The 25,104-nt window shown below is 42.3% G+C and overlaps 1 protein-coding gene across 1 annotated transcript in view; it reads right to left on the bottom strand.

The window, feature by feature from the left end:
* The window catches only part of ppp4r1l (protein phosphatase 4, regulatory subunit 1-like), an 81,550-nt gene that overhangs the window by 752 nt on the left and 55,694 nt on the right, over window positions 1-25,104 (bottom strand). The window contains exons 16-19 of the mRNA XM_084317702.1: window positions 22,472-22,572; window positions 21,697-21,817; window positions 8,017-8,151; window positions 119-260 (exon numbers count right to left, since the gene is read on the bottom strand). Of these exons, the coding sequence (XP_084173828.1) occupies window positions 119-260; window positions 8,017-8,151; window positions 21,697-21,817; window positions 22,472-22,572 (499 nt within the window). The remainder of the gene's footprint in view (window positions 1-118; window positions 261-8,016; window positions 8,152-21,696; window positions 21,818-22,471; window positions 22,573-25,104) is intronic.

Genomic DNA, 25,104 nt, shown 5'->3' with positions numbered 1-25,104 from the left:
GACATATGTAAAAAATAAGGCTACAGCAGGTGTGTTGTGTGCAGTAGATAGAGAGAGATAGAGAGAGCTAAGGAGCGAGGAAGACAAAGTTTGTTTGTTTGTACACCTTGTTTGTTACCTTTCTCCATCACACTCTGTCGTAGTGCCTTGGCCACCAGCACACGGACGTTGGCCACAGGGTCTGAGGAAAGGCTGAGCAGGCTTGGTAGGAGGTGCTGGGCAAACTGGTCCATGGGCATGCAGTCCTCCTCCACTATAGCCTGAGGAAGATAACACGGTACAATTAGACAAAAAAAAGATTTAAGGGGCAGGTAGCTAGATAGATGACAGGCAGGCAAAATGATCAATTAAAGGTCCCGTGTCTTATAAATGGCCTTTTCCAGTGTTTAGCATTGTTTTCTAGCAATGTGGGGTTGTATCAATGGAGTCCGTGTCTCTAATTCTCATTTTGGCTCATCAGTCCAGTCGAGTTCACGAGATCCTCCCTCACTGAACTAAGCCATTCTGATTTGACTGTTTTGCTGACGTGAATAAGGCACTGGTTGTAGTCACCACCCACAATCAACAATTCGCTCAACAACAGAGCGAGTGAAAATACTGACACTTCCTCAAACGGGTTGACGTGGCGTGGGAGAACGAGAACGAGAGCGAGCGAGAGAGGGACACGGAGCATTTTACACACACACTCCCGACCGTGCGTGCGGGGAAACACACACACGCAGTCGGGAGCACTCGCATATCGTGGTGCGGGAGAGGGCAGAGAACGAGCGAGAGAGAGAGAGGGAGAGAGAGAGAGAGAGAAGGACACGGAGCATCTACACACACACACTCCTGACCGCTTGAAATCTTGAAGTGAAAAAATGCTGCTTTAGAGTACTTGATTAGAAATACAAAACAATGAATCTTTTTGAAAAAAACTTCACAGATGTGTTCCATAGACTCACAGGAATTGTGTAAAGTTGCCCAAATAGTGAAAGTAATAGCAAGACACGAATACATGCATATAGTCCTCCTTCACCACAACCGGTGTCTTGGATCACAGACGATCTACCTGGCGTCCTGGATGCCTATATATTATCCCCAACAGAGTTTCACTTCCGCATTCGGTTTGCGCGATCTGATTGGCCACTGACGTTTCTCTCAGCGCCAATCGCGTTACTCCTAACAAACTGGTTAAGCTTGGCGACTCTTTCGAAGTCGCTCTCTTTCGAAGTTGGTTATGGTTAGTTGGTTAAGGTTAGGGTTAAGGTTAGGGTTAGTTGGTTAAGGTTAGGGTTGGGGTTAGTTGGTTAACCATTTAATCGCCAAGGACGACTTAACACGTCATTCTCCGCCATGCGTAATCTGCCAATGACATCTTACAGCGTCTTTGAGATCAATATTTCAAAAATCTGTCATGGCAATCATATTTCACCCACGGAGACTTGAGACTTGCAGGTGATCTCCTCTCAACTCTCCAACGGTTCAAGACCGCCATCTGGTGGCCGATCGGCGAATCACCAAAACCGGAAGTGACACGCCGAAAGTGGTGCTCACCCATATTTCGTCCGGCCACTCGCTATCGCTAGCGGGACTCCAGCTCGACACACTGGATAGCGATCCGTTGCCAATAACTCAATAAACAACATGATTTGGACGTATATAGCATTATACAACCTGGAAATGGATCGCATATAACAACATCCGATAATAGTGATATTTCTGCTCCACGCTGATCACCCAATGGTCAGAAGAAGCTGCGGTGAGTTTCAGCGTGTTTGATTATTATTAAACATACACACTGCTCCGATCAACATATCACCCATACTAAATAAATGATTTAAAGTCGGCCACGGGCTTATAAACCCCCCCCTCCGGTCACCAGCAGATGATGAGGCATGACGTGTTGTAGGACCTTGTACAATTTTAATTTTCTATCTGACGTCAATCGGTATTGTTGTGAAGGATCAGATTAAACTGAATATATATATTTATTTATGGATATATATTTAATAGTATTTGTATATCGTTTGATATCCCTTGTATATTCCTTGTACATATACACTGAATATCCCTTTAGTCTACTAACAGCCCATAATAGTTTCATTCTCTCATTGGACAAGAACCTGGCGCCAGCAGCCAAGCCCCTTGGTTCAAGTTCAATCGTGCCGACGAACATGTCGTTACTAGCCCGGTTCCGCGTAGGAATACGTCTGGCGAAATACGAATGGTACTATTTGTTCACAGCGCATATATATATGGCGCAAGTAAAGTAGAACTTTCTTTTAGTCCTTTAGTCCATTAGTTCTTTACCCTCCAACCTAGTGGCAAGACGTTAAGCCTCACCCACGATACACGTGTGGTGCAGTATGGTCAACTTGGCCTCAGAATGGCATTGAGACATCGTGTGGATTAATAGTTGAATTGTCATAGTTTGGCACTATACCGTCGAGTGGGACGTATTTCTATTAAGTTAATAATAGTCTATTATGTATGGTGCATCGTTCGGTTAGAGTTATAAAGTGAGCAGTACCCCCATCGTTCCTCGCGTTATCTAGAGTCTTAACCAGGCTGGGCAGACCACGTGTGGTGCTTTCATCCGAGGAGTTCTGGGCCAGAACGAGTGGACCTGCACATTGGATTACTTTACCCGGACGACGGCGAGCCCTACACGGCTTGGATTATCTACTTGCTTTGGGTGCTTTGATTTATGCCATGGATAACAGCCAACACTGGTGAGTGTTGGAACTACCCCCCGAGAGGAGTCCAGGTGAGACGGCGCTCTACCCCGAGTGAGGTCGCCTCACATCTCTTCGTTGTGGACCGGCAGCTACCGTCTACAAGAGGGCCCAGCTGTATCCATCTGTGGACCGAGGTTCTGTGGGCACCGTGTTCAGCACTCTGAATTCTCCCAAGAAATCGTTGGCCAGATGGGATATCGCCGGCGGCTCTCCTAACCCCCCCCCCTCTACTGACTTACAACCAGCGGGACCCCCTTTTAGTATATCCAGCCATAATCATTTAAGTACCATCGCTATAGTTCCCTAAAGAACCAGGTTGCATACTTGCTCCCTGCGTAACCAGAGATTGGACATTCAATGTTGATTTGCCTACGAATACTCATTTGCCTTACAAGTGCATTCAAATCATAAATGTCATTAAGTGAACGTTGTATATACCCTTTGCTATATAAAATATTCGATTTATACATTTGTGTGGACTTCGTTTCATGGTGGGAAAGTGTTCATCATATCTATATCATGTACTGTGTGGCCAGTAGTTAAAGTACATAATCGGTAGTGGTTTAATGATATCATACTTATCAATACAGTCAGGGAATTGTACCCCTCAGTTACAGGTATCAAACTACATTTGATGATCTATATGTATTTAGGGCTATAACTCACGTTCTGCAGAATGCTGCAGAAAACGATAAAAACATATTTATACTTTAGACCGTATTTTAGTATGAATATGTGAATGAAAAAGTAGAACGTTGCTACATCCTAAACGATAGATACTTGACGTTGTAATGTCAATTTAGCAATACAATTAAAAAAATTATAGCCCTGCAAAGAAGGGGCACATCTCCATAGACAAATAGAGCTGGCAGAGGACGGTATAAGGATGGATATAAGCGTGGCAGAGAAAGGGTTAAGGTTAGGGTTAGGGTAACAGCCTGCTGGCGCGATTGTTAGAAGTAACGCGATTGGCGCTGAAAAAAACGTCAGTGGCCAATCAGATTGCGCAAACCGAATGCAGAAGTGAAACTCTGTTGGGGAAAATATACACGCGTCCTGGATCACAGACCATCTACCTGGTGTTCTGGATCACAGACTATCTACCCGGTGTTCTGGATCACAGACCATCTACCCGGTGTTCTGGATCACAGACTATCTACCTGCTACCCGGTGTTCTGGATCACAGACTATCTACCGGCTACCTGGTGTTCTGGATCACAGACTATCTAGCTGTGGGACCCTTTCTATCAGTTGGAGTCTAACAGAGTCTGATCGGGATAAAAATAATTTGAATTGATACAGTATTGAGCAAGCCAGCTTCAGCCAGCTGCCGTGAACTGGACTGCACTAATGTACTGAGGCAAATTAGTCCTATTGATGATGGTATCAATCCACTTGTATAAAGAAATATGTTTAATGGCTTAGAGATTTTCCTAAACGTTTAGCAGACGTTTGGCTGGTAGACGGGAAGGAACACGACTCGACAGACGGAACACTTCATAAACAAACATCCATCAACAAAACCTCAATAACACAATATTGTTTGTGATGTGATGATGAAGGCTGACACATCAATCAAAAAGATGGCAAACAAACAAATAGGCAGGAAAACGACTGTCAAATAGATATGCACGATATTAGACACAGGAAAACTGTCTGGTTCTATCATTTCCTGATGAATATTTCTGTGAACATTAGGACTTGAACTTTCAAAGTCAGTAGCAATCCTGTATACATCTAAGGACCTATTAAACTATAAGGCCTTGTATATAATTTACTGTTCACATACTTCCTTACATATAAATGGTAAATGGTGCTTTTACCCAAAGCGCTTTACAATTTGTTCCTCACATTTTATCCATTTACACACCGACGACAGAGGCAACCATGCAAAGTGCCAAACTGCTCATCGGGAGCAGTTAGGGGTTAAGTGTCTTGCTCAAGGACACTTCGACACACTGCCCGGGAGGAGCGGGAATTGAACCTCCGGATTAACAGATTACTGCTGTACCTCCCGAGCCACTGTTGCCCCACAACTAAACTAACATAGCATACTGTATGGAAGTATGGGGGTCAACATTTAAAGACTGTAAATCCAATAGTCTTACTGCAAATCACACAAATCCTATGATCACACAAATCCACTGTTTATAATGTCCCATGTTATGACATTTTGGTTTGGTTAATTATAAAATAAGTTATTCCTGGACTGTGTGCAAAGTTTCCTTTCAATACAGGAGAGAAAATATGATTTGAGAGATGTTAGTTTACTGTTCAAAAAGCTAAGAATGGAATAATAAGGACTCAGAGATGTATTTCTATTGTTGGGGTTAACTTGTGGAACAATGCTGATATAAATAAATAAATGAGTAATAGTAAACAATTTTTGAGGGTTACAAATGTGAATACATTTGATTTTGTAATTATTGTTTTAGTTTTGGAGGCTTAAGAGAAAAAGATTCACAACTCCGCACCACTGCAACAGAGGTAGAAAATAAAGGCATTTCCCCAGAGCTTAAGACTGTAGGTCACAAGCACTTGGAAAATTAGCATTAAAAAAAACAGTTTAGTCTGAAATGTACTTAAAATCCGGCCTGTCCTCTTAGTCAATGCTACAGCGTACAACACAGCCCTTTCATTATTTTTGTACACTGGCCCAGATGAGGAGTTTGATTGATTGATTGAAAACTTTATTAACAGATTTCAGAATGGGTACAATACAGTACGGCTCAATACAAACAATTGTTAAGGGGATGCAGACCAGAAAAAGACTTGTTTACATCAGGGTCCCCCATTTTAAATTCATCAAGACATTTATGAGGAGAGGCTGCATTAAAGTAGCATTTTTTACTAAACTGTTCTTGCTACTTAATCTCTATTGGAAATGCCTTTATTTAAGGATTTACGGGTATCTCCACCCAATTGCTTAGATAGAGGTATGGTGAGATGCTCGATTTATCTATTTAATGACTAATGGGGGGATAATAGAGGGGTGAGCAAGGATGGGACAGCCAACGGGAGATAATAATATTAATAATATAATCTAATATTATTAGATTAGGTGGTAAGTATGTGATAGAGCTAAAAGGGGGGGGTTAGGTGATAGATTAGTGAGGGGGGGTATGGGTATATTTTGTATTTGGTTTATCAGGTTTTGGGTCTGTGTTTGTTATTTTTGTTGTCTTGTTATTATTGTAGTTATTGTTGTTGGCAATGTTGTGTTTGTTGTTAAAAAAAAGAAATTGAAAATAAAAATGATAAAAAAAGGAAATGCCTTTATTTTTCAACTTGACGTAGTAAATTTTGGGGTGGTCAGAAGTTCCCGGTTCGATTCCGGCTCCTCCAGGCAGCGTGTCAAAGTGTCCTTGAGCAAGACACTCAACCGCCTAACTGCTCCCGATGAGCAGGTCGGCACCTTGCATGGTTGCCTCGCGTGAATGTGTGGGTGAATGTGAGGCACAAGTTGTAAAACGTTTTGGATAAAAATGCTACATAAATGCAGTCCATTTACCATCTCTAAAAGCCACGCTAGCTACGGTCGACCTCCAGAACGACGCAGTGGGAGTTCTGCTCAGAGCTCAGGTGAACCGTGACACACTAGGAAAGGTCCCTCTGATCCCTTTCAGTTCAAGATTCAAGAGATTTATTCGTCACATAAATACACAAGACATGTAGTGAAATGAAGGTGGCCATTTGTGCAAAAATACAAATAATAAAATAGGATAGATAATAAAATAGACATGATAAAAAGTAATAAGAATAAAATACAATACAATGCTAAGCTTAAGAAATAAAAGGTAATGAGTACTATATACAATAATATACAATTATAGAATTATGTATTTTTCTTTGTGACCAACTTTTTTTTTTCTTTTTTTTTTTAACAAGTTCAGAGGAAACAGACATTCACATCAGCATTTCATATTAATTCACAGTGGCATAAAAAGTGTGTTTTCAGTATATAGATTCTCTGTCAGTATATTCATATACTGTGTAGCCTGCCTGTTTTCAGTTGTGACAGTCTTTTCCGCCGTTCTGGCGGTCCTGTGGCTGCAAGACAGCCCAGGTCGCTTCTTAAAAAGATTAATGTTTTTTAAAGGGACCTTTTTTGTAGTGTGTTTGTGTGTGGGGTGTGTGAGACAGTGCAAGTGAGGATGTGTGGTGTGTGTGCTCATGTGTGCTTGTGTGTGGAGAGATCAGTGTTCATTGTTCAGTGTGCTGATGGCCTGGGGCAGGGGTCGGCAACCTGCGGCTCCGGGGCCGCATGTGGCTCTTTAGCCAATTTTTTTTTATTTCTTTTTTGTTCTCTTATTTTGGAGATCGATGTCATACTGTGACACTGAAATAAAAAAATATTTCATCAACTAAAATATTTAGTCAACTAAAATATACAGTACGTCACACCCCGCGCCTCTCCCTGCCGTCTGCAAGTGGCTAATCTTGAGTTTCCGACCCCCAGTAAGCTAACCATAGATAAATCCAAAAAAAGGAAAGTCTGAGGAAAATAGAGGGTTAAATTCAGCGTGGACAGATTAATTTGCTTTCACGACTAACGATGCAGGCTTACCTGTATGCCTGATATGTGGTGCGAAATTTGCGAACAACGAAAAATTTACTTTTTATTTTATAGATTTTCCACAAATAAGGGAAGGACTCAAATAGAGCTGCATAGTTCAGGGTTTTATTTCAAAGTAGGTCTACAGAGGCCAGTGTATTTTCTCCTTTTCTGTGTTTTATTTCAAAGTAGGTCTACACATTGTAGTCTTTTTTCAAAGTAGACTACTTTTTATTTTATAAATGTTCCACAAATAAGGGAAGGACTCAAATATACCTGAATAGTTCAGGGTTTTATTTCAAAGTCGGTCTACAGACACCAGTGTTTTGTCTCCCCTTGTGTTTTATAAAAAAATAGGTCTACACAGCCAGTATTTTTTCTCCTCTTCATAAGAGTTTGAGATTTTCCTTTGTTATAACAGGTAAAAACAGCAATAAAAAGTCAAATTTTTTCTTTTCGTTGCTTTATAATTCCATTAATGCAACAAACTGTGTGCTATAAGTATAAAGTATAATAAATCGCAAATTACTTTGGGTATGCAATTGTCAGGCGTTTTATGCTAAATGTGGGGTATGCTTGGGGATATATAAAACGTTATACACTGTGTTATCTTCATTTTAAGGGTAAATAGGTTGTGCGGCTCCCTGAGCATTTTATTTTGTGGGAGGGGGGAAAAGTGGCTCTTTTGATTTTGCTGACCCCTGGCCTAGGGGAAAAAGCTGCGGTGTTAACGGTACTGACCATGCAGATGAAGGCGAAGGCTTGCCGGCCCACCCACTTAGGACAGTGGCAGAACCTGACGATGAGCTCGTTGATGAAGTTCAGGCCCAGGTCCTGAGCTCCACACGCATACAGCTTCTGGAGGATCTCCACCACCTGGCGAGGCACAACACATGACAGATGATGCACTGGGTCAATCTGGGTTTAATCAAGATTCAAGAATCATCAAGAATCAAGAGGTTTATTTGTCACATACATACCAGGGCATACAGTGAAATGCGGGTGGTCATGCCCGCATTGATTGTGCAAAATACAATAATAAAATAGGCATAGAAGAAAAAAAATAAACGTAGAAAAAATTAAATAGGTAAGACACAAGATATGCATGGTAAAAAAAAAAAAAAGACATGCAGAGTTCCTGAGAACTGGTTCCTATATACACAACTATACTATATACAATTTTAACTCTAAAGTATCTAAACTATACTATTAGTAACTCCTTCATTTAAAGTGACTTTCTATTTTGTTTTAAAGTGGCATTTTGTTTAAGTGATAGTTTTAGCGGTTGCCGCATGAGTGTGTGTGTGTGTGTGTGTGTGTGTGTGTGTGTGTGTGTGTGTGTGTCTGTGTCTGTGTGTGTGTGTGTGTGTGTGTGTGCTCATGTGTACTTGTGAGTGGAGAGTTCAGTGTTCAGTGTTCTGATGGCCTGGGGGAAGAAGCTGAGCCGGAGTCTCTCTGTTCTTGCAGCGTGTGACCGTAGGCGCTTGCCTGACCGCAGCAGCTTGAACAGGCTGTTGTTGGGGTGGTGGGGGTCTTTCATAATTCTGCAGGCTCTGGATTTGCACCTCCTGTTATATAAGTCCTGCAGGGGTGGTAGTGCAATACCCGTAGTACGCTCTGCTGAGCGCACCACTCTCTGGAGTGCCTTCCTGTCCTGTGCCGTGCTGTTTCCAAACCAGGCAGTGATGTTTCCAGTCAGAATGCTCTCTACAGCCCCGGAATAGAAGGAGTGGAGTATCTTCCCCGATACTCTGAACTTCCTTAGCTGTCTCAGGTGATAGAGGCGCTGTTTCGCCTTTTTCACCACATAATCTATGTGTGTAGACCATGTCAGGTCCTCTGTGATGTGGACTCCCAGGTACTTGAAACTGCACACCCTGTCCACGATAGCCCCGTTTATCCACAGTGGCGTGTGTCCCCCCTGCTGTATTCTCCTAAAATCCACGATCAGCTCTTTGGTTTTACCAATGTTCAGGAGTAGGCTGTTATACCGGCACCAGCGTGCCAGTTCATCAACCTCCTCCCGATATGCCTTCTCATCATTGTTAGAGATAGCCCCACTACCACCGTATCGTCCGCAAACTTCACTATGGAGTTGGAGCTGAACCTGGTCATACAGTCATGCGTGTACACTGTACAGTGAATACAGCAGGGGGCTCAGAACTCAGCCCTGGGGGGACCCGATACTCAGGGTGATTTTGCTGGAGGTATGACCCCCCACCCTAACCGCCTGGGACCTGTCACTTAGAAAGTCCAGGATCCAGGCACTCATGGCGGAGCTCAGACCCAGATCGATCAGCTTGTCAACCAGTCTGGTGGGGACTATGGTGTTGAAAGCTGAACTATAGTCAATGAACAGCAATCTCACCTAGCCCCCTTCTGACTGTCAAGGTGAGATAGTGCAGGGTTCTCAACCTTTCTGCTGCCAAGGCACCCCTGTGTTCAATAAAATATTCCAGGGCACCCCTACATACGATAAAGACTTTTCCGGTCCTGTCTTTTTTGCTACAATGATGACAAAAGTGCTTGCTTTCAAAATAATGTTTATTTAAGAAACCGGGAAACACAATTGTGTGTATATGCAGGCTATATAATGCATTATTAACAGGTGTTTCAGGTCTAAATGGCTTAGTACTGTTGACATTACACTGCTTGTAGTAGTAAATAAAATAGCATATTTCTTTAAATAAAATTACAGAAAATTATCACTAAAGTGCTATCTGTTGCAGCTGCACACTTTTCCATAAAAATAGCATATTTGGATAAGTTTGACCATTTCTCAAAAACTGAAAATCATGTATTTTTTTTAAATACAGAAAAGGATCACTAAAGTGCTATCTGTTGCAGCTGCACTGTTCTCCATAAAAATAGCATATTTGGATAAGTTTGATCATTTCTCAAAAACAAAAAATCATGTATTTTTTTTAAATACAGAAAAGGATCACCAAGTTACCATTTCTCAAAATATAAATAAATACAGAAAATAAGCACTTGTTCACTCAGTGGACATTTCTAGCTCAATGCGAGGTCTGCTGCTGCTGGCTAATAATACGGTCAATACGTGGAGAGATCTTTGACAAGGCAACACGCATGTCATCCTCAAGGCTCAACTTGGCCCTACATTTTGTTTTCAGAGCCGTCATGGATGAAAAGCCAGCTTCACACAGATATGTGGTGCTGAATGGTATCAACACCTTAACTGCTGCATCATGAGATACTTGGTACTCAGCACCACACTCTGAAACTAGTATAGCTCTCCAGGTGGTATCAGATGAGATTTCAATGCGTTCTTCCAAGAGTTTGGATGGAGATGTGTCAGGAAGCTTTGTCTCAATGTTGTCTGTAAAGTTTTTTTTTTATCCAGAGTAACTTGGTGATCCTTTTCTGTGTTTTATTAAATAATGATTTTCAGATTTTGAGAAATGGTCAAACTTATCCAAATATGGTATTTTCATGGGAAACAGTGCAGCTGCAACAGATAGCACTTTAGTGATAATTTTCTGTAATCCAAAAGAAAAAAAAATATTTTATTTTTTTAAATCTCAAGGAACCCCTGGCAGCTCTCTGCGGCACCCCTGTTGAGAACCGCTGAGATAGTGTGTTGTGTAGTACTCGGGGATTAAAGCAAAAAAATATCTCCTGACTGAACTTTTTTCAGGCCAAGTTATATTCTTATTTTAACCTCCACTGTATATATATATTTTTTAATAGCGTTAGCGTTTTAAGGGAATTGGATTATCTTGAACATCGTTTCTATTGCCAGTTTGCTTTTACGTAATATCAATGCTGTTTTCAATTCATTAAATAAAACTGATACTTTTGGCAAGGGTTGACTCTGACTTTGTCATACAAATAAACAAATCTACATACTGTAACTTTTCAGTGCACGTTTTAATTCACATTGTGACAACTGAACAAGCTTATGACTTGAACAAGGAACTAAACAAGGGAACCAGTGCTTTAATAATACATAATGCAATTTTACAACAAAAGCAAGTGCAGCTTACATACAGAAAACTCCTAATTCTGGGTTTTATAACATAAAATATAGATTTCAAATGTATGTGTCTTGTACTTAATCCACAAGTCTTCTGCATCCAGAGGTTCCTCTAGTCTTTGGACTATAGACCACTGTGTTGTAGCGTCTACTGTCCTGACTGTGACTATAGGACCAGTGTGTTGTAGCCTATTGTCCTGACTGTGACTACAGACCACTGTGTTGTAGCCTACTGTCCTGACTGTGACTACAGACCACTGTGTTGTAGCCTACTGTCCTGACTGACTATAGACCACTGTGTTGTAGAGCCTACTGTCCTGACTGTGACTATAGACCACTGTGTTGTAGCCTACTGTCCTGACTGTGACTATAGACCACTGTGTTGTAGAGCCTACTGTCCTGACTGACTATAGGACCAGTGTGTTGTAGCGCCTACTGTCCTGACTGTGACTACAGACCACTGTGTTGTAGCCTACTGTCCTGACTGTGACTACAGACCACTGTGTTGTAGAGCCTACTGTCCTGACTGACTATAGACCACTGTGTTGTAGAGCCTACTGTCCTGACTGTGACTACAGACCACTGTGTTGTAGAGCCTACTGTCCTGACTGTGACTACAGACCACTGTGTGTTGTAGCCTACTGTCCTGACTGTGACTATAGACCACTGTGTTGTAGAGTCTACTGTCCTGACTGTGACTATAGACCACTGTGTTGTAGAGCCTACTGTCCTGACTGTGACTATAGACCACTGTGTTGTAGAGCCTACTGTCCTGACTGTGACTATAGACCACTGTGTTGTAGCCTACTGTCCTGACTGTGACTATAGACCACTGTGTTGTAGAGCCTACTGTCCTGACTGTGACTACAGACCACTGTGTTGTAGCCTACTGTCCTGACTGTGACTACAGACCACTGTGTTGTAGAGCCTACTGTCCTGACTGTGACTATAGACCACTGTGTTGTAGAGCCTACTGTCCTGACTGTGACTACAGACCACTGTGTTGTAGCCTACTGTCCTGACTGTGACTATAGACCACTGTGTTGTAGCGCCTACTGTCCTGACTGTGACTACAGACCACTGTGTTGTAGCCTACTGTCCTGACTGTGACTACAGACCACTGTGTTGTAGAGCCTACTGTCCTGACTGTGACTATAGACCACTGTGTTGTAGAGCCTACTGTCCTGACTGTGACTACAGACCACTGTGTTGTAGCCTACTGTCCTGACTGTGACTATAGACCACTGTGTTGTAGAGTCTACTGTCCTGACTGTGACTATAGACCACTGTGTTGTAGCCTACTGTCCTGACTGACTATAGACCACTGTGTTGTAGAGCCTACTGTCCTGACTGTGACTATAGACCACTGTGTTGTAGCCTACTGTCCTGACTGTGACTATAGACCACTGTGTTGTAGCCTACTGTCCTGACTGACTATAGACCACTGTGTTGTAGCCTACTGTCCTGACTGTGACTATAGACCACTGTGTTGTAGCCTACTGTCCTGACTGACTATAGACCACTGTGTTGTAGCCTACTGTCCTGACTGTGACTACAGACCACTGTGTTGTAGCCTACTGTCCTGACTGTGACTACAGACCACTGTGTTGTAGAGCCTACTGTCCTGACTGACTATAGACCACTGTGTTGTAGAGCCTACTGTCCTGCCTGACTATAGACCACTGTGTTGTAGAGCCTACTGTCCTGACTGTGACTACAGACCACTGTGTTGTAGAGCCTACTGTCCTGACTGTGACTATAGACCACTGTGTTGTAGCCTACTGTCCTGACTGTGACTATAGACCACTGTGTTGTAGAGCCTACTGTCCTGACCGTGACTATAGACCACTGTGTTGTAGCCTACTGTCCTGACTGTGACTACAGACCACTGTGTTGTAGAGCCTACTGTCCTGACTGTGACTATAGACCACTGTGTTGTAGAGCCTACTGTCCTGACTGACTATAGACCACTGTGTTGTAGAGCCTACTGTCCTGACTGTGACTACAGACCACTGTGTTGTAGACGCTACTGTCCTGACTGTGACTATAGACCAGTGTGTTGTAGCGCCTACTGTCCTGACTGACTATAGGACCAGTGTGTTGTAGAGCCTACTGTCCTGACTGTGACTATAGACCACTGTGTTGTAGCCTACTGTCCTGACTGTGACTATAGACCACTGTGTTGTAGCCTACTGTCCTGACTGACTATAGGACCAGTGTGTTGTAGCGCCTACTGTCCTGACTGTGACTATAGACCACTGTGTTGTAGCCTACTGTCCTGACTGACTATAGGACCAGTGTGTTGTAGAGCCTACTGTCCTGACTGTGACTATAGACCACTGTGTTGTAGCCTACTGTCCTGACTGTGACTACAGACCACTGTGTTGTAGCCTACTGTCCTGACTGACTATAGACCAGTGTGTTGTAGCCTACTGTCCTGACTGTGACTATAGACCACTGTGTTGTAGAGCCTACTGTCCTGACTGTGACTAGAGACCACTGTGTTGTAGAGCCTACTGTCCTGACTGTGACTACAGACCACTGTGTTGTAGCCTACTGTCCTGACTGTGACTACAGACCACTGTGTTGTAGAGCCTACTGTCCTGACTGTGACTAGAGACCACGGTGTTGTAGAGCCTACTGTCCTGACTGACTATAGACCACTGTGTTGTAGCCTACTGTCCTGACTGTGACTATAGACCACTGTGTTGTAGCCTACTGTCCTGACTGTGACTATAGACCACTGTGTTGTAGAGCCTACTGTCCTGACTGTGACTATAGACCACTGTGTTGTAGCCTACTGTCCTGACTGTGACTAGAGACCACTGTGTTGTAGAACCTACTGTCCTGACTGACTATAGACCACTGTGTTGTAGAGCCTACTGTCCTGACTGACTACAGACCACTGTGTTGTAGCCTACTGTCCTGACTGTGACTATAGACCACTGTGTTGTAGCGCCTACTGTCCTGACTATAGACCACTGTGTTGTAGCGCCTACTGTCCTGACTGTGACTATAGACCCTACTGTTGTGGTTGTCACGCCAGGCAGGGAGGCTGTGTGCTGAGATCGCAAATGCGAGTCTTGTGGGTAGCTTCTGATTGATGGCAAGCTAGCACCCTTTTCCCATTACTGCCATACTGTAATTTCCTGGGCCCTCATTTATCAATGTTGCATACGCACAGATATGTGCGTAACCCGTGCGTACGATCATTTCTAAGCAAAGTGTGGGACTTATCAATTTGAACGTGTGCTTGACTTTGTGCGTATATTTACGCACAGCTCCGACCGTGCGTACCTGGCGCCCGGTGGTAGAATATGGAGACTGCAGACGGGGAAATAAGCTTTCGTGCATTACTTCCAACACTGGCGTGTTCTGTATGACCCGTAATTCATTATAGTTAATTGTAAAATAGCGACAGTAGTGTAATTATAACGGGCTCACGCTCGAACAAGAGGTTGGCCTGCTTGTTTGGCACGGGGGGGGGGAGACGCAGAACACCCGCCTCCAAACGAGATTAAATATTGTTTAAAATAAAAAGCGAAATACTATTATTTTGTGTGTCATGTTTCCAAATAAGATTGGTCACAACGAAATGCTTTCTACTTCAATTTGTTGGTTAAAATAGATGACCTCCGTTGAAACTTCACTGAGACTAAAAGACAGTCTATTTGTGAGCTCCCGCACAGACGTGATAATAATAATAATAATAATAATAATAATAATAATAGCTTAATTTTATATAGCGCCTTTCAAAAGACCCAATGCCGCTTTACATAGGGGGGGGGAATAACAAAGTAATAAACATAGTGGACAGACACAACATATAAATATGATGATGGGATTCAAGTTCGAGTTTTTATTGATCATATAGGCTACATGGCACGGTCCATCGTGATATTGGAGATGGATCGAGCAATAGACTGTTACTGTACCACCTGTCAAAGCTCCATCACAAATGCAGTTATGTGAATAGAAAGGTAGTGTAATTATTGTCAAAACCCTATAAATAGCATTTGGAATAGGTCTTTCTTTCTGAATGAATGCAGCATGGTTTATATATAGCGTTATCGTTATACTACGGGCGGGGTGTACTGACTGCGCTCCGCGTAGCTCAACTCGTTATTGTTTTGCGCATGGATTGCAGAAATACGGGAACGTTTTGGTTGTATTTGGGGGGCTTTGCCATTGTTGGGCGAGGTGGGTGGAATTTCGGGGCTGTGGGCAGAATACAAGTCATATGAACACCCACGATATAGTGTTCTTCCCCCTTCCTACTGTATAAGAAATAAAAACGTATTGCAACGAGAACAGAGGTTATTTGTTGAGTTTATGTGTATTACAAAACCCTTGCAATAAATGTGTCTTAAATGAATGAAAAGCATACATGCTCTGGATACAGGTAGCATATATCGTGTGGGTGATATATGGCTTGTATTCTGCTTGCAGCTTCGAGGTTCCACTTATTTCGTTTTGCAATGTCAAAGCCTTTTGAATATAAGTCAGGGCGTTCCCGTGTTTCTGCAGTCTATGCGCAAAATAATAAAAAGTTGAGTTCTACCAAATAACGTATTACATGCTGGGTAGGCTGATAGAGTAAACTGTCAATAAAATAGCCTATAACATTATAAAGGATAGGCTATAATAGCAGGGGTTCCCAAACTTTCTTCCCCAGAGCCCCACGATTCCTTGGAGACATAGGAATATGATATGATATAAGGTATACTAGTCCTGTCGTGTATTTCTGCCAATTTCTGTATTTCTGCCATAACACGCGTTGTGTCTTCTTGGTTCGATAGCGCGTTGAATTAGTTGCTTAGACCTCCGTGAACAATCTCGCTCGTGAAGTTTCTCAGAGTTCGCTCGGGTTAGTCCATTATTTCACATCCCATGGGGGTGTTTCATGACCAAATATGGATAATCATGCACGAGCATTGACGGTAGGAACAAATGGTATTTATCAACACGGAGTGTGCGTACAACCTGTGCACGCACGGTTGATAAATCCCGATTTGTCTGTGCGTACACACATTCTAAATTCCGTGCGTAGGAATGGAAATGGAACACTTTCTACGCATTGTTGATAAATGAGGGCCCTGGCTCTTTTAGTTTTTTGCACCATGAACTAAAAGGCTTGTTATCATACCCCGTTTCGTAGAGCCAAGCCCATCTCCATTTATTTCTCAAGCTTTTATCTACCTCCGACACATCGGAGGCTGCCTTCGTTTAGTATGCACGCGTCCATGCTTATAGCATTACTAGCTAAGCGGAAATCAAGTTTCCACGCTCATATGGGCTCCGATGAGTATCAGAGGTAGATCAACGTGTGAGAAATAAGTTTTGTTTGGTTTGGGTTTTGTCCGCTAAAGTAGGCCTAATGCAGGATTTGTGCACATGTGTTTTCTGACATAGCCTAATGATGTGAATGCATTTCTGCTACTGGATCTACCTGCCTGTTCATTGTCTATGCATGTATGATTCCCGCGGGGGTGCGTCATAAAAAACATCTCCTGACTGAACTTTTTTTTTTCCAGGCAAAGTCATATTCTTATTTTAACCTCCACAGTATATTTTTATTTAATAGCGTTAGCTAAAAGGAAAAGACAACCCGTATCAGGGTCTGACAGCACTACAATGACATCATAACAGGCTGACAGACTCACCGGTAGAGCCGCCATGCCGCTGCTAACCCTTCAATAAGCTTTGTGGTCCGGGCATAAATGTGTCCATAAATCCATTTTGTTAGATCCAACACTGTCTGAATGTATCTTGCGATTATTATACATTTCCGACGATAAACTATTAGCGCAATCCTGTCTCTCGAGTCGCTGCGTGACTGAGTCCATTATTGCTCGCCAATGACTCTGCTTGGCGCGGCAACGGTAGAAAAAAAATTCCCTTTTTCATCATATTTGACGCCTCTGATTGGCTCTATTTAGTTTCATTCTGTATGCATCTACAAATCATATTATACCAGGTAGCCAATTGACGGAAAATCCATCACGACTCCGAATCAAATTGATGGAAATCCGTCACAAGACGGAGCGCTTTAATGCGCGAGTACTTGGGGGACCGCATCGTCAGTGGACCTGTTTGTCCTGTATGCAAACTGCAATGGGTCCATGTTACTGGGGAGAGAGGCACAGATGTAATCCTTGACCAGCCTCTCAAAGCATTTCATGACCACAGAGGTGAGTGCCACCGGTCTGTAGTCATTAAGGCCTGCTGGAGAGGAGTTTTTTGGTACAGGGATTATAGTAGACATTTTGAAGCAGGCAGGGACCACGGACTCAGCCAGGGATAGATTGAATATGGATGTAAATACTGGGGCCCGCTGATTTGCACAGGACTTAAGTATTCGTCCTGTTGTCCCATCTGGGCCAGCTGCTTTTCGAGTATTCACACCCATGAACATTAATCTCACGTTAATTCCCTCTCTTCCTTTCCCTCTCTTCGTTTCACAACACCGGGGCAGTTTGAAAGACTTGTTCACTATAAAAGGGGGTCGACTAGACCGATATGGGATCCCCCCCCCCCCCACAAAGTATTATCGGGAGATTCATGTTCTGATAACCGATATATTTGTTGATATATAGGCTAGTCAAAGTCAGCTTTATTGTAATTTTTTCCCTAATGTGCAAGACATACAGAAAAATGAAATTGTGTTCCCCCCTTCCCACGGTGTATATAAAAAGATCTAATATAAACATAAAGTAAGATATAGGACACTATAAACAAAGTAACATATGACACAATATACAGGACTATATACAATATAAACAGTAGCTAAAAATGAAATGAATGAGTGAAATAAATATAGAGGTAAAAGAGAACTTAGTGCAAATCTTCTAGCAGCAGTGGTACATAGTAAATATAAATAATGGTGGCAGTGTGTGTCTGTGTGATGGTGTGTGTCAGTTAGGGCTGACCTTCGATTTTTTTTTGGCAATCGAAGCTTCGGGGCCGAGCTTCGATTTTAATTCGAAGCTTCGAATTAATTTTTTTTTATTAATTTTTTTTTTTTATGATTTTTTCTTTTTTTTTATATATATATCTTATGTTGTGGGACTTGTACAGCACTTTGGTAAACTTTGTTGTTTTTAAATGTGCGCTATAAATAAAGTGGATTGGATTAATGAATTAAGTAGCCCCTTTCGTGACTGTGACGCAGCCAACACGGCTGTGTGATTTAATTCAAGGTGGATCGCTGTTGTCGTTTGAACAACTTCAGATTTCATGGGAACTACCAATCCCCCAAATCAAGAATGTTTAAGATGAATGAAGTAAGATTTTGATTATTTGAAATATGGCCTGTGTAGACTAAACTATGCACAGAATTATGTCAGTCTACACAGTCCGGATTCTACATGGTCCGGCAATGTAGACCTTGTAGACTCCACTACAGACCAATTATCAGTGAATGTTCATGCATTTTTAAGAAGGGCTACTTCCACAAAAAAAACAAAGAACTCACCAAAACATCTCAGCAGCACCTTATCTAAATGTTCTATTTCATATATGGAGATTCATATTTATTTATGTATTGCATGCATTTCTACATTTTATTTCCTATTTTGTTTATTCATCCCAGTATCTTTCTTTCTTATGTGTGGAATTCTACAAGGCATTTACATTCACATTTACATTTAGTCATTTAGCTGACGCTTTTATCCAAAGCGACTTACAAGTTCTGTACGACAAGTCATCAGGAAGGATACAACTCTATCAGCTGAGTAACAATATTCATCAAAGTGTTGCGTGTTACAGTGTAGGTTAGTTTATTAGGACAAGTGCATGACAGTAAGGTTAGTTAGGGTTAGATTTTTTTAATTTAATTTTTTTAATTTTATTTCAGATAATGGTTGAAGAAGTGCATCTTTAGTCGACGGCGAAAGATTGGATGGGATTCTGCTGTCCTAACTGGGGTGGTTTCATTCCACCATTGTGGGGCAAGGACTGAGAATAGGCGTGTAGGTGGTGTATATGTGTTTGAGGATGATATCCTTCAAACAGGCAATAGTGATGATATAATTTGGGCAGTGCTGAGCTGGGTTCCTTTCCTCCAGTGTAGTTGTCCCCTGGCCCCACCCAATGGCCCCATGCACACACACACACACCGAAGTAAAAAAAAAAAAAAGAAAAAAAAATTGAAAAAAAAAAGAAAAAAAAATTATATTAACACTTTAATTGCCGGGGTTAAATTCATAATTTACCATCCCCCGCCAGCCCTATTTAACATGGAGAAGTTCCCCTTCTTTGCAGGGCTATAATTTTTTTTTTTTAAACATTATTTTTAGCGTTTATCGCTTTTCTGGTCAAGCATGACCGACAGATACAGGGTGAAACGGGATATAGAGCAGGGGAAGACATTCGGCAAATGACGGCGGGTCCGGGAATCGAACTCGGAGTCAACCAGATCCGTGACGCAGCACGGTTTTCCCCGACGCAGAAATAGCGCCGAGATATGCGGTGAGCTACTGGAGCCCCCTGGGCTATAACTTTTTTAATTCTATTGCTAAATTGCCATTATTATGGCCCATTCAATGTCCTATATGTATTGTTCAGGGTGTAGCAACGTTAAACTTTTTCATTCACATATTCATACTAAAATATGGTCTAAAGTATAAGTATGTTTTTATCGTTTTCTGCAGCTTTCTTCAGAACGTGATTTATAGCCCTAAATGCATTATATTGATGATCAAATACAGTTTGGTAGGAATCTGTGCGAGATAAAAAATTTCAACTGGATGTGCTTCTAGAAGTTTCTACGTATCATCTGATGATGACCGGATGGGCGGGGGATCGTTTATAATTCCGTGGGCAGCATTAGATGATTCATCCAGAGTGGGTCATATGTTCATCAGATCAGTTAGTATAGAAGACGTTAGAAAATAACGTTGAAACTCACCGTGGCTTCCTCGCGCCGCTGGCAGATGAGCGTGGAACAGATTTTTTTCTATTATGGGATGTAGAAATGCCCGATCCATTTCCAGGTTGTATAATAGTATATACGTCCAAATCATGTTGTTTTTTCGAGTTATTTGCACCGATCGATGTTCACTGTATCAAGACGGAGTCTCTCTAACGATAGCGAGTGCCCGGACCACATATGGATGAGCACTACCGGTTCAAAGGTTAATTTCCGGTTGGCGATCTGCCGATCGGCCACCAGATGGCGCTCTTGAACCGCTAGAGAGTTCAGTGGAGCTTTGCAGTGTGTCTCAGGGCTCCGGAAAGGAAATATGATTTCGATGACAGATTTTTGAAATATTGACATCAAAGACGAGTTACGGCGTCTTCGGCAGAATGAGCATGGCTAGGAAAGACGAGTTCCGGCGTTTTCGGCGATTAAAGTTTTTTTTATTTTTTATACACACCGATTTTTTTGTAATGTTCGAAGCTTGTGCCATCGAACGAAGCTTCGAAGTAATTAAGACAGCCCTAGTGTCAGTGGGGGCTTAGACCAGAGGCTAGGCCTACATTTGGACATTTTATGATGCTCTGATGAAGGAACTATGCTGAAACTCAGCCTGATGTAGCCAAATAAAAAAAGAAAATGTGAAACTGAGCCAAAATGTTTTGCATCTCTATATTTTCTTTCTACAAAGTATCGACTGAGGAAGGAAGCGCACCTGCTCTGCATCTCAAGTCAACATTGCTTTGATGTTCTGTACTTTCATTGCTCTGGCTGTGAAATGACACAATGACTATTTGGGAAACAAATTTATCAGCTTTGATTTGAGGGTATTTTCAGCCAACACTGTTATGTACCGAAAGTGCTGTAGTTCTTTAAATGAAAAGCAGGACATCACCAGTGGCGATTATTTCCATTGTGAACCTATTCCATCTCTTTTCTTCTTTCCTTCTCATCATTAAAGAACCACGGTGGCGTCTTATTGACAACCACTTGCTTTTGTAGAGTTGACCAAGCTCTACCTTTTCTATATTTCTAAGAATCTTCAGTGTATAATAATCATGAATATACAATGAATAATCAGTGCCACATCGTCAGCAGGACAATACTGCTGTATCTACCTGAGACCCATACCAGCTGATATTACTGGTTGTCTGATCTGAGTCGCACTTCCAACAGTTTCACATTTTCCATCACATAATCACAAGGTGTTTAGTCACATGTATTTGCAGTATGTATTGTATTTGAAACAAAATACTTGCAGTTCAGCCTCCATCACATATAACACCTTGTTCGTCACGTGTATTATTGTTTTTCTTTTCCCATGCCAGTGATCAAAGATGGACTGACAAAGCAAGCAAATCCCTTGTATCCTTTTGATTGTATGATATGTATGTGAAATTGACCAAACACCCAGCTACAGGAAGCAGTATCCCAGAGGCACTCTATCCGTTTTTGTTTATTTTAAACACTAAAACACACAATCAACAGCTGCACAGAGTGGACTTACCAGTTTGTAGGAGATCCACCTGACTTCTGAGACTTTGTCTGAGCAGAGGGTGAGAGCTATCTGTCTGAGGTAGTCATACACATCGTAGTGGCTGTACAACTCTATGATCAGGATCAACTGCCTGGAGGGGGACACACAGATAGTCACTTAAGACACACAATGAGGAAATGGAATAGAATACACTGTGTTTTGCCAACACTCTACAGTTTTTAAATATTTGTACACTGGTATGTTTTGCTACTGGTATGTTAGCAGTGTGCTGGTAAGGTGCACAACATACAGTACGATGGTACTGCCTGGGTCAGCTCTGGTCGCGTGAATATTCTCCCTAACGGGGTTGTACTTCCATGTTCGGTTTGCGCAATCTTATTGGCCACTCACGTTTCTGGTCATGTGACATGTGCGCCAATCGCGTGACGCCTGTTTCTGCGCCTATTTCCGCCTCGAACAGCCTGCAAACTACCTAACGCCTAGTTTATCACTGGTTAAGCTTACGACTCTTTCGAAGTTGGTTAAGGTTAGAGTTTGGAATCAGGGCTGGTGTTCTATCGCCCTGCTCTAAGACAAACTCTAACCTTAACCAACTTCGAAAGAGTGCCTAAGCTTAACCGGTGATAGAAACAGGCGTCACACGATTGGCGCACATGTCACATGACCAGAAACGTCAGTGGCCAATCAGATCGTGCAAACCGAACGCGGAAGTGCAACCCCGTTAGGGAGAATATTCACACGCTCTGGTCAGCTCTATATTACAGCAGTGTGCAGAGGGACCTACTCTGCCAGCTCGTATCTGAATCTCCAGTTGCGGCTGTTGTCTGTCACCATGAACTCCTGCAGCTGGTACAGATACTCCCTCCTCTTCTCTGCATGGAGCAGCTGCAACACATACACACACACACACACACACACAGACAGACACACAGGCTATTAGTCCCCTGCTGGTAGTCTGTCCTCTTAACACTATGGCGTCCGTTCACGAGTATATACGTGTTTCGAAAAAGAGCGTTGTGGACCAGAGCCACGTATATACTCGTGACGAGTTGTTATTGTTTTATTCCATATTTATAACGCTTATTAGGTACCCGATCAACTAGCTGGTACCCGATCAACTAGCAGGATCTTTCCACATATTTGATTTTCAAAACATGCAGTACCAGCCAGATCCGCTTAGGGGCGCCATCGCTCCACTGCAGTATCATTGATGGGATTTAAAAAAAAAAAAATGCTTTTACAGTCCTGTGGGCGGATCATAGATCCTTGATTCCAAAAGAAGACCCTCCATCTTGGATCAGCTTGCCGAACGTTTTTTTCAGCGTGGAATAATGGGATTTATGATTAGCCAATGTGCATATCGATCTACCAGAATCCGATGACTGGTAAGGAAATGCTGCCGGCGATCACATGGCCTGACTGTAGGATAATATTACCCCAAATTACAGCTGGATTGGACATTGTTTTATAACGTAACGTGATCGATCAGTGAAAATGCTATATTGAACGCACACTGTATTGCTAATCAATAATAGTAATCGGCGTTCCCCGCCGCCCCCATTTCATCCATAGATGCTCTGTAATAGTCCGGATGCTACGCAGTTTGTTTTATTTCATTCGTATATACACAGCAGAAATAGTGTTTGATATAACGGCGCCAACGTTTAGCCTTTTTTGCAGCCTCCTGCAGAATAGCCTAGACGAAAAGCGCGATAAACCTTATATTCACGACGCTATAAAATGACAACCAACCGATGGATTTTTATTTTTATTTATTTCCTTTTTTTATAAGATTTATTTTTTGGTGTTTTATCGCTTTATTGCTACTGGGCAGTCCAGTAGAGAGAGAGACAGAGGAGGAATGGGAGACAGCGTGGGGGGGAAGACATTCGGCAAATAACGACGGGTTCGAGAGTCGCTGAGCGCGCCATGTGGTTCGCCACTGGGGCGCCCGGATTTTTATTTTTTTTAAGCCATTATGAAGACACGGTTTATGCACTCAAGTGACAATGAGAATGGACAGATAGCAATACTATAATTCATAGGTGTCAAACTCATGGCCCGCGGGCCAAATGTGGCCCGCCACGTCATTTGATGTGGCCCCCCAAGAGCTCTGGTAAATTATTATTATTTTTTTTAAACATTAATCTTGGGTTAAAAAATAGCTGCGTTAAAATAATTGTGGGTTAATGCGTTAACACTTTGGCTGCCGGAAAACGCCTAAACACGTCATTCCCGGCCATGCTCAAGTTGCCGAAGACGCCTTACAGCGTCTTTAATATCAATATTTCACAAATCTGGGATCGGATTCATATTTCCCCTCCGCTGGCCTGAGATCCACCAGGAGGACCCACTGAGCTCTCTGGCGGTTCAGGAGCGCCATCTGGTGGCCGATCGGCGCAATCGCTTAACAGGAAGTGCTACGGAGATTGTGCTGGTCGGCCGTATTACTTCGGGGCACTAGCTATAGGTTCCGGGACTCGATCTCGACACACTACATAGCAATCGATTGCCAATAACTCGATAAACAACATGATTTGGACGTATATACCATTATACAAGCTGGAGATGGACCGGGTAAATCGACATCCCATAATGGTAAAATTTCTACTCTACGATGATCGCCCAACGGCGCGCAGAGACTGGGGTGAGTTTTAGCGTGTAAAGTTACCGTCTTCGATACTAACTGCTATTATCAACATTTGACCCACATTAGATGATTGGTATAACGCTGCCCACGGAATTATAAACGCCCCCTAGCCCATCCGGTCAATATCAGATGACGTGTAGTAACTTCTAGAAGTACGTCTAGTTGGAATTTTTTATATCGCGCTGATTGCCATAAAACTGTATTGCATCATCAATATAATGTATTTGGGGCTATAGATCACATTCTGGAGAAAGCTGCAGAAAGAGATGAAAACATACTTATACATTAGACCATACTTTACTATGAATATGTGAATGAAAAAGTTTAACGTTGCTACACAATGAACAATACATATAGGACTTTGAATGGGCCCTAATAATGGCAATGTAGCAATAGAATTAAAAAAGTTATAGCCCTGCAAAGAAGGGGACTTTCTCTATAGACAAATAGAGCCGGCAACCTACGGTTGATAATGAATTTAACCCATGGCAGCCAAAGTGTTAATAAAGCTTTAACTTTGACAGCCTTAGTTATTACACATTCTTACACATACATGTATGTTGAACATCTGAGGTATTGATGAAGTAACAAAGGAAAAAAGCCAAAAGCACTTACTCCTCAGACATTCTTTGACAATTTTACAGCCCAAAATACAAAAAAGATCCAGGCGGAATAGGTAACAAAGGGTTGAAGAAATATTGTCTGAACTGTCAGATGCAAACTGGCTGTGTGACATAACCGAGCATCTCGCTCAATTGAATAAGAAG

This window comes from Notolepis coatsorum, assembly GCF_963971535.1.
Source record: "Notolepis coatsorum genome assembly, chromosome: 6".
NCBI lineage: Eukaryota > Metazoa > Chordata > Actinopteri > Aulopiformes > Paralepididae > Notolepis > Notolepis coatsorum.
This window is presented reverse-complemented; position numbering and strand designations above follow the sequence as displayed.